The following is a 10,908-nucleotide window of genomic DNA, read 5'->3' on the forward strand; positions in this document are numbered from 1 at the left end:
TTTGACCAGCAGGCTGTACTCTATACAACAAAATATCCACTGTAAGGTAACGTCACTGAGGGTGTCTCTGCATCTATTAACCAAAGTCAATCAGACAGGAAATATGTAATGTAGAATTAAAAAATAATGTTAAAAAGCATCTATTACTAATATGCAGCAGGTAGAGTTACTGATGATCCAAGGTGGCCTGATGCAGTAGCAATCTGCATTCCTGTCTGATGGCACCTGAAACTAAATACAGTGACAAAAGACATGCACATCACGTGCACCGAATGTAAAATCCTCGGGTCAAGTATAATTTTTCAGAGAAGGGAAGTGGTCAACACTTCCTTCACTGTTGCTGTGCAGGAATGTGAAGGCTCTTAATCTTAATCTTTGGAATTTGTGAGGGGCCAAAGCTGATTGAGCGACCTGCTGCCTGGCTGCCTGAACCCCCCACCGTTCACTGGACTAATACAGCATTCCCCGACACGTGTTCACACCGAGAGACACTGTTAATGCTGAGAACCACTGTTCCATGTTTCAGGTCTTTATTAAAGCAATCCAGAAAAATGCAAAGAATGAGTGGGGTTGATTTAGTGTCAGTCGATTAATGAAAGGCAGTTTGGATCTTCCTATTCACTTCCGTTAAAACAAGCGTCTGATATTTTACCTTGTAAGAAAAAAATATCCAAAGGGCCTGGTTTGAAGTTACTAATCTGTCTCCCCTCCGCCTCCCCCCCTGTTCTCTTGTTGCTGTCCCCCTCCTGGACTTGCTGGCATGTGTGTGGAATAAAAATGTGCGAGGCCTTTTGTCCTGCTCGTTCCAAGTAACTGCTCTGCCTGCACACAGGAGAATAGGAGCTTGGGAAGAGCAGGTTTTCCTCCTCTCAGCAGGAGGAGAGACACATGGCTGCTTAAGGAGGAGCAGAAGAAGAAGAGAGGGGAGACCCCTGTCCCCTCGGCCTGGAGATGCACTAGGTAAACTGTCAAACTTCCTCAGTAGTTGCTTTGCAGTTTGCAGCTTCTCTGTATAACAAACTTTGTGATTGGCTCACTGTCACAGAATGGATCTTTAAAGACCAAAGGTCGGCTGCACTTTTGAGTGAACTATGTAAGAGCTGAGCTGAGTAACTGGACCTTCAACATCAAAACTTATTGGTTAAAGTAACTTTACTGTCAGGTTTCCCCTCTGCTCAAGTTTCCCAGAGGACAAATGAGCTGTCATGGGAAACCATTTTCCTCTCTGATATGGATTCAGCCTGCAGCTCCTGACGCTTTCTGAGCTGAGAGCACTGTGAGGAGAAGACGCTGGTGGAGTTTACAAAGGTACCACAACAGCTGCTCTGTTTTCATTCACTTGGCTCAAGTGACAAGATTGGCTTTGTATTTCAGTACCATAAAACTGCTAATAAGTTGATCAGTAAAAAGCAATCTGTTTCAAGCATTACAATGTTTCAATTCAAGATGATTGTTAGTGTAAGTAGACAACTGCCAACTTCAGTTATAATAGTTATAACTGAATATATAGTTATACAATCAGTTATAGTTTGGGAAAATTAACATTTGTTTGGTGCCATTTAATGTGGTCTATTGTAGAAATATTTTATACAAAATGTAAATTTAAGTTATGTGAAATGAGTGGTTAAAGGTCCAGTGTGTAGAATTTAGGGGGACATATTTGCAGAAATGGAATAAAATATTCGTAAGTGTTTTCATTAGTTCATAATCATTTGAAACTATAACTGTAAGAATCATGTTTTTGTTACCTTAATGAGTGATTTATATCATATATGTAGCTGAGGCCTGTACTACGAAGCCAGTTCAAGTTACCCAGGATATCTTCCCGTTATCTGGTTTGACTAGCCCTAATATTGACCATCTGGATAATCGGTACTACAATTCTTTCTTTAGTTCTCATCACACAGGTGTCTCATTTTATTTTGAGCTGCAGTGATGGAATCAGAGTGTAAAACAGCACTGTCACTGCTGACTGAAATAAACAAGTTAAAATCCTGCTCAAATCATGTGTTTAGTGTGTAAATAATCTCTCAGTTTGTTAGAAACTCTGTTTTAAAACCAGTGGAAATAGAGCCCTGGAACAATGATCTGATTCTACTGACCGAAAACAATGCGTAGGCTCCACTTTTTTACCTGTCACTCTGAACCTTCGTCCATGGATACTTTTTTCTTCAGTGATCTGATTGGTCAGAGGTCGGGGTGTTGACAGGCTGCTCCAGAGCAACCAGCTTCGTAGTACTGAAAACTGAAGTTACCTCGCTAACTCCAAATCCTGCTTTGTAGTACAGGCCTCTGATCCTCTTCCTCAGAGTTTCTAGACTAGAATCAGAAATCAGAAATACTGTATTGATCCCTGTGGGGAAATTGTGATTCGTTACAGTCACTCCAATGTAAAGAATAGAGAAATAGTGAAAAGAAGGAAGAATAACAGTATGAAATAGGAGCATACAAATATAAAGTAATACACTTTTCTTTAACTTGACCTTCCTTCTTTTATCTGTTGTCTATGTCTGCTTTTCTTGCAGTGGCCTGAGGGCAGGTAGATCGACCAGCAGACACACACTGAGTGTAGGATGGACAAAGCAGCAGAAGACGGAGACAAGGTGACCAGTCAGCAGGCTCTGTGTGACCCTGATCAGCAGACTGCAAAACGCCCTGGCATCTCCACTCTCAAAGTACTGAAGGTTTTTTATGATCAACACTCCTCTGCTGGTTACTTATTATTCTGTTTTTCGTCATGGGTTAGAGTTCATTCTGTTAGTTCATTCTGTTCTGTTGTTCACTTAGAGGAAACTGAGCCAGATAAAAACATCAATGTGTTATGTAACACGTGTTAAGCAATTCATCGGCTGTTTTCTTCCTAAAAAGACAAATATACTGTATATTTACAGCTTTAATTTGAAGGAGTAAATTGATTGTAAGGAACAAAACATTTACCAGGAGCAAGTCTTCTCAGGCTTAGCGGAGACTCATGGGTACCCATAGAAACCATTTTCATTCAGATATCTTGAGGTGAGAATTAAAGGGACCCCTCTGAAAATGGCTATGCCACTTGTTCTCTCGCCAAAATTTAGCCTAACTTTGGAGCATTATTCAGCCCCTTCCTGACAAGTTATGCCGGCATGGTTGGTACTAGTAGATGCGTTAGATTGTCTAGTGTCACAAGATACCACTTCTTTCAGTGACGCAGTAATGTCAGCCTCCCATTACTTTCTCCAGGGGGGTTCAGTAATAATTGTATCAGGGTGGCCATGGCCCCACTGCCCCCCCTTGGGGGTGCCACTATATAATAGATGGAGCAATAAATGCTTAAAATGTGAAACTCCCATCATGTTTTCATCAGTTGAGTATTTTCAGAATATGCTTTCCCCGAAAGTAGGTAGAATCAAGCCAAGAGCTGATTTTCGATGTATTTTCAGCATTGTCAAACACTTCAGTATCAGTCCCGAGCTCAGCATCCTCTGATTGCAGCACTACATCAGCATGTGCAAAGTTTAAAGAGCATATCTTTCAAAACACATAAGAATCAGAATCAGAAGATTTATTACCAAGTAAGTTTTCACTTGCAAGGAATTTTCTTTGGTTTTTGGTGCATACATTAAAGATAGGTGTTCCGGGCACATCCCACTGGTAGGAGGCCCCGGGGCAGACCCAGAACACGCTGGAGGGATTACATATCTCATCTGGCCTGCGAACGCCTTGGGGTCCCCCAGGAAGAGCTGGAAAGTGTTTCTGGGGAGAGGGACATCTGGGGTGCTTTGCTCTGCCTGTTTGCCCTACAATGAAAATGGATGGATGGATGGATCTATACAACAATTTCATTCAAGGCTACCTTGAATTAATGTGTGTAGATACTGGGTTGCAAAGCAAATTCTCAGAATCAGCAATGACAAAAAAAAATCTGCGCAAAATATGTATACAGTTTTATGAGCTCTGATTGAGATTTTAAAGAGAGTTCTTAGCCCAAAGTAGTCCATATCTGTCAGAGTGACTGCGGCAAAAATTCAATTTAAGCTGAGAATGAAAGCCTCTGTAGCAATACAGCATAATACAGTAGATGAAATACTGTACATGGAGGAGAAATGCAATAATCCCCAATGGGAATTAACTGAGTAATAAAGGGACTCCAGGGTGCCCACACACAGACTGTGGAGGCTGCTATGGAAGAGGCAGGAGGCAGGAGGCATGGAGAGCCACACTTTTTAGTCTGAGTATTTTTGTTTAAGTGGCTTTAATCAATGTTTCTATGATAACAATACATCAAACTGAACTGTTTAAATATTTAAGATGAAAAATCAAAGTAGACAAAGCATGACATGGTGAATATTTATTAGAAAATAACATTTACATCATGCAGTACTTGTCTGTTAAATTTATGAATTATTAGCCTGTTTTGATGACTTATATTTCCCTTCATGTTTTCTAGTTGTTTATTGTGGCGATGTCCTTCGCCTGCTTCTCCAAGGCTCTGACGGGAACCTACATGAAGAGCTCCATCACTCAAATTGAGAGACGTTTCGACCTCTCCAGCACGCACATTGGACTCATAGATGGCAGTTTTGAAATGGGTACCATCTATATTTTTATTTAATTCTTATTTTTTTATTTATTTATTTTTTTTAACTTTTGTTCTTGACACTTTTTTTCCCTTTGACTCTGTAGCTGATGTTTTCTAAATATATAATTTATTTTCCTCTGCTCTCTTGGTTTCTCCTTCTTGGAGGTAGGCAACTTGTTGTTTCTTGCTGTGGTCAGCCATTTTGGGGCAAAGCTACATCGGCCCAGATTCATCGCTGTGGGCTGTTTCCTCATGGCTGTGGGGGCCTTTCTCACCGGCCTGACGCACTTCTTCATGGGCCGGTAAACGCCAACAAATATCTTATTTTCAGAAACCTTTGCAAAACAATGATCTTGATCAAATGATCTTTGTCCAAGGAATACTTTACCTCCCAAATGACCATTTGTATATCAATTTCTGGTACTCATCTCATGTTACATTGAATATTGGAAGAAAACTTTGTTGTTCTCGCATGTCTCCATGGTGAACGAAGACTCTACAAATGGACAAAATCCTTGATGAACGTAAGTCATGGGGTCCACGTTTAACAGAAATAGAGCTATATCAAAACATCCATTGACAAACTTTCACACAACTTGTGTACTGTAATCCAAGTCCCGAGTTGTGTTTAAGTTAATAAATTGTATGTTTTGATATAGTTTTAGTTGTTGTTACACTTGGACCCCTATGACTTCAATTCATCAAACATTTTCTCCATTCATGGATTCTTCTTTTACCATGGAAGCATGCAAGAAAAACAAAGTTTTCTTCACAAACTCAAAGTAACATAGGGTGAGTAACTGATATACAAACGATCATCTGGGAGATGAAGTATTCCTTTAATGTCTCATTGTGGTTTTCACAGCTACAAGTACAACACAGTCATTCAGGTTTACCAGAATGACACTGCGAACATCGCCGCCTGTGTGGATCCACTGAAAACAGAAGTACCTGAAATTCAAATGGAGCCTTCTGTGGAGCGCAACAAATGTAAGACTGGGGGCTGCACGCTGGGGTCAAATGGGTGCCTTTAAATGATTTCCACTGTCATATTCCACATTTCTTCATTTAAATCTACAGTAGGAAACAGTTTTATGCAACAAAATACACTCAAAATGTTTTCCATGCCAACTGGTACAGTCAAAATTCAAATTTACCTTGCGCAGCTTCAACATACAAACAGTATACAGTTATACTTAGGTACGAGTTGAAATTGATTAATCAATCAGGACAAACTATACAAGATACCTTTGCTATGGCCAGTGAACAACAAACGACACCGGCAGCATGAAAGAGACTTACATGAAACCTGGTTAAAAAGCTTTAACAAGTTACTGGCATTCTTCCAACCATCCCTGGAATGCACTGATCCTAGTCTGACCTTCAAAGCCACTCACCTCCTGTGCTGTCTATGTTCTGCACAGAGCTGCTGAAGTCATTCTGTATGTGGACTGCAGAGCAAGGCAACATGAGATGAAAGCTTGAAAAAGACAGAAAGAATAATATGTGGGACCATCAGATCTTATTTACTAGCATCACTGAGAAAGCAGACATATTTTTGGTAATAAATTCAGCTTGGACAGATATCTGTTTATCAGTTTTACTTCCCTGAGATGGGCTTCAGCTGATATGTTACTTCAGTCTTTCTATTGTTGAGCCATAATTAATCATTTCCCTCACATAAATCACATCATACAGCCACAGAAAGTATTGTATTGATCCTGTTCTGCTGCTCTGATGAGATGTATTTGAAAAGAAACATAATATGGAAGTCACAATGCCGTGATATACAAGCTTTAAACCGCATCCTGTTACACTGATATTGAATCAACACCACATTGTATTCCTACATCTGGTTTAAGGTAGACTTAATAACTGAGGTCACAGACTTCATTTTCTCTTTCTCAGTAACTTGTGAATAGGGAGGGGTTTGTGATACACATGCACCAACACCTTCTTTTAGAAACAAAATTAATAGAAGAATCTGTGTAACCAAATCACCATGAAAAATGTTTGCTTTGTACATTTCTGCGAGATATGTCACATTTACATTTATTATGTAGTGGATATGTTGAAACTTTACATTTCAGCAATACTGTGGTTAAAGTGTGGTCAGGTTTACGCTCAAAAAGCACTCGGTTATGGCTGGAAAAAGAAACACAGTGATGCCTTGGTAAAAAAAACAAAAAAAAACACTTTTCATGGCACTATTCCGGCAGAAAACACCAACACATTCTCGCTCTGACCTTGTCACATATTAACGTTTGGTCACGGACTTTCTACGTCCAGATACAACGTGCAAGGTACCCTGGGTGCGTTGGTTGTTGACGTTCTCGGACACCGTGTCAAGTTCTGCCTGTTAAATGCATCATCTTCTTTCAAACCACACTTCCGTTTTCACAGGAAATTAACGTTAACATACAGTCTCTTTCAAAATAAATGCACTACGTCAATACAACAATGTGAATTCTCCCAGGTGAAAGTCGTTCATTGGACGCATCCACCACCCATCCCACCTGCCCCACTCGGACTTTGACCGCCTTAACCTTTCTTCTTGTCTTCAGTATTTCCCCCTTACACCTTGAAAATATAACAGCAACCGGCCACGTATCATGCCGATAGTAACAGACGGCTTTTTCCGTCTGTGTCCGACGCTGCAAGTCACTGCCCAAGCGCCGTATTTCAACGACTTCAGAGTGAGAACGTATTGAAAACATAGCCATTTGTCAATAAAAAACAACCACTTTTTGCGGCGCTATCCTGGTAGGAAACGCAACAATGTCTTGATATAAAATGATCGCTTTTCATAGCCACGCAGTATTGAGTTTCTAAAAAACATCCACATTTGGTGGATAAAAAGCTGCTTGAAATACAGCGATGGCTTGCTGAAAACTACTGTTTTTTTCATTTTGTTGGTCTTGAACAGTGGTCTGCAACTTCCTTGCTTCCCTGCTTCACCTCCCTATGACAACGTCAGTTCATATATTACGACACCGTAAAATATGATACATTTGACATGTGGAAATGTGACATATTTGTGGTTTGCAGAAAAGTACAATGCCAACATTTTCTTCTGGAGACTGGGCCAAACTATGAATGGTGCAGTCAATACACACATATACACACATGGACCACGTGGTTCAAACTACTTGTAAAGATGTTTATCTGCATTTGAGTTTGGGAGACGTTGGTGATTTTAAACATTTATAAACATTTAATACATCAGAGATAGTACAGAGTATATAGAGTATCAGATCTTTGCAACAAAATCAATATCATGCTCTCTTATTGTGTGTGTTTTATGGAGCCTGTGTGAGAGAGTCTGGGTCCCACATGTGGATCTATGTGTTCCTGGGCAACGCTCTGCGGGGCATTGGAGAAACCCCAGTTGCACCTCTGGGCATCTCTTACATCGACGACTTTGCTAAAGCAGAGAACTCACCCTTCTATATAGGTAAGATAACATAACTCATTTGGGGTTTCCAGTGGGATTTTGGCAGAGTTCACATGTTAAATATTGTCAAATACCAACACTTAATACATCTTTAAAAACAAAAGTAATGCACTCAAATATGTGCATATCTCACAAATTTTGAAATGCTGCGATCTAGTGTGACAGTGTCTTAACTCTTAGCAAATATATTCCCACTGGAGTTCTGTTAAAATGTCTCTTTTCACCTCATCCTCCTTCTCCTCCTTATGTTATGATTTGCAGCTTGTCTCCAGACCATTACTCTCCTGGGCCCCATGTTTGGCTTCCTCCTGGGCTCCTATTGTGCCAAAATATATGTTGATATTGGATTTGTAGATCTTGGTAAGTGGAATGCGTTTGTTTTGCAGGAAATGTCTATCATCAGTTAACATTAGGCTAATCAGTTCGCTACCTGCAGCTGATAAAATCTGCAATTGACAGTCTTCATTTCAGCAGACAAAATGGACCATCATGGGCAAGAAATGAGAAGCCTGCTCTTGTCTACCTGTTTCTGAAGTCAAGGACTTACTGTTTAAAACTTACCTAAACTTATGAATGAAACACCCCCTGTGTAGAGAGGCCGATAAAGTGTAACCAAAGAAAGCTTCATGTTTTGACAGGAGAAACGTAAGGACTCCAGTTTTTTGTTTCAGACTGAGTTTACTCCGAGCCTGCTGCTCATCGGGCACGCCACCGTAAAAATAGGCTCAAACCTGTCAGAACATGTTAGTGAAGACTCCTCTGAGTGTCCCTTTGAGGAATTGTCTCGACTCTCACAGATAGATAAAGTAAAATCAATAATTAATGTGTCAAACAAACTTAATCAGTCCACCTAAAGTGTGCAGTGCCTCAGTCCCCCAGCCCTGATAATATTAGCCTGTTATTTTCCCAAAAAAGATCTGATGTCCAGCATGGTCACGTGAAAGACTGAAGACAGATTGATATTCCAAATGTCACTTGTGAAAAAATGAAACTTAAACACACATCAGGCCTCCTGCTGCACTCATTCAAATGCTTTCTTTGTGCATCCAGAAAGTGTGACGATCACTCCGAAAGATGCCCGCTGGGTGGGCGCCTGGTGGATGGGCTTCATGGTGTCCTCCGCCCTCCTGCTCATCTCCAGCATTCCCTTCTGGTTCCTGCCCCGCTCGCTGCAAAAGCAGGAGGGAGACGAGGGCAAGCCAGTACCCAACAGTGAGACCCTGGACGGTACAGAGGACGCCCCCAACAACAATCACAACCTCAAGCTGACTGACATCGCTAAAGGTTGAGACAAACCTCTTCTTCCTCCCACAACAGAACACTGATGACGCTCAGTTGCATTTCCAGCTCAGATTGACATATCAAGTACAGATTTGTGTGCAGGTTTATGGTCATTGCTTTTATTTTTGTGGGATGTCCTTCCACAGGGTTTCTCCCCTCACTGAAGCGCCTGTTGGGAACTCCTGCCTACTTCCTGCTCCTTTGTGGGAGCATCCTGAAGTTCAACTCTTTCATCGGCCTGTTTACCTTCAAAGCCAAATACATGGAACAGCAGTTTGGACAGTCTGCCTCCAGAGCCAACTTCCTCATAGGTGAAAATGAACTGCATTAACATAATTTCTGTATGTAGAAAACCTCCTACACCTACTGCAATTGATTGTTCATATACTAGACAGAATTTCACTTTTCACCAGCAGAGCACAGCTACCTTTCAACAACTTGTTCACCAGTAGGAGTTGTTGAGCTTGGTTAACTTGGTGCTGTAAAGCATGTTTAGTCCTTTGATGGCTGTTTTGTTCTCTGACAATATGTTTTTTATGGCCAGTGTATGAGACCTACCTAGCTGTAGAAGTACCCTGGTAGACATGGGGAATTCTGCAATTTACTGTCTGAACCCGTACACGGCAAAGCATACAATGTTTGGTGTATTCTCTGCTAAAGGTGTTTCAGACTTGGCACAATGGGAATCAAGGCAGAGTGAGAAACACAAAATCGTCAAGACAATCTCCACGAGTCTTAAAGACTAATAGAGAAAAAAAATATCTAGGGTGTCTGATAGTGAGAGACGTCCTACTGTAAGAGCTGTCTCCCAGTGTCTAGACCCCCTTGTGTTTCTCCTCCAGGTGTGTTGAACCTGCCAGCGGTGGCGGTGGGGATCTTTCTGGGAGGGCTGCTGATGAAGAGGTACAAACTGAGTTTGGTGTCAGGAGCACAGCTCTCCTTTGCCACATCCTTCATGGCGTACCTCCTCCTGCTGCTGAAGTTCGGCACCAAGTGTGACAACATTCCCATGGCTGGGCTCACCATCTCATACAACGGGTCAGTGCAGAGGGTTCATGAAGATGACCACGGCTTTAACAAACCAAAATAAAGTACTGTAGAGACTATTTATTACAGCCTTAAATTACGATTCAGATTTTTTCAGAGGCGCAACCTGCAGCTAATGTAAACTATACTTTGCAGGACGCGGGGTATATCATCTGACGGGAGTACGCTCTTCTCAGAGTGTAACAGTGATTGCTCGTGTTCAGCAGAGGAGTGGGAGCCCGTGTGCTCAGACAGCGGCATCACCTACATCTCTCCATGTATGGCTGGCTGCCTCAGCTCCAGTGGATACGGCAAGAACACAGTAGGACTACACACAGAAATTGTCACAGACCACATGTCAGAATTATATAAATAATCACATCTTACTATATAATGACGAAAACTCTGTCTGTGTGTCTGTGTACCTGTTCCATGTTTTTCTCCTCACTGACTTGGTCAATCCATGTGAAATTTGGCACAGTGGTAGAGGGTCATGGGAGGATGCGAATGAAGCAATATTACATCAATTGGCCAAAGGGGGGCGCTATAGCAACCGATTGAAATTGCAAACTTTGAATGGGCATATCTC

At 41.4% G+C, this 10,908-nt stretch overlaps 1 protein-coding gene across 2 annotated transcripts in view; it reads left to right on the plus strand.

The window, feature by feature from the left end:
- The first annotated feature begins 837 nt into the window (after positions 1-837).
- The window catches only part of LOC126384657 (solute carrier organic anion transporter family member 1C1-like), a 13,452-nt gene continuing 3,381 nt past the window's right edge, over positions 838-10,908 (plus strand). The window contains exons 1-11 of one of the 2 annotated variants that reach the window (XM_050035813.1): positions 838-1,308; positions 2,526-2,675; positions 4,427-4,568; positions 4,728-4,860; positions 5,424-5,548; positions 7,866-8,012; positions 8,274-8,372; positions 9,063-9,296; positions 9,440-9,604; positions 10,136-10,331; positions 10,476-10,641. In XM_050035813.1, coding sequence (XP_049891770.1) covers positions 2,574-2,675; positions 4,427-4,568; positions 4,728-4,860; positions 5,424-5,548; positions 7,866-8,012; positions 8,274-8,372; positions 9,063-9,296; positions 9,440-9,604; positions 10,136-10,331; positions 10,476-10,641 — 1,509 coding nt within the window. In that variant the 5' untranslated portion in view covers positions 838-1,308; positions 2,526-2,573. Of the gene's footprint in view, positions 1,309-2,525; positions 2,676-4,426; positions 4,569-4,723; positions 4,861-5,423; positions 5,549-7,865; positions 8,013-8,273; positions 8,373-9,062; positions 9,297-9,439; positions 9,605-10,135; positions 10,332-10,475; positions 10,642-10,908 lie in introns of those variants that run through there. The other variant, XM_050035815.1, reaches the window with a different exon arrangement.

Source organism: Epinephelus moara, chromosome 23 (assembly GCF_006386435.1).
Source record: "Epinephelus moara isolate mb chromosome 23, YSFRI_EMoa_1.0, whole genome shotgun sequence".
NCBI classification, from domain to species: domain Eukaryota; kingdom Metazoa; phylum Chordata; class Actinopteri; order Perciformes; family Serranidae; genus Epinephelus; species Epinephelus moara.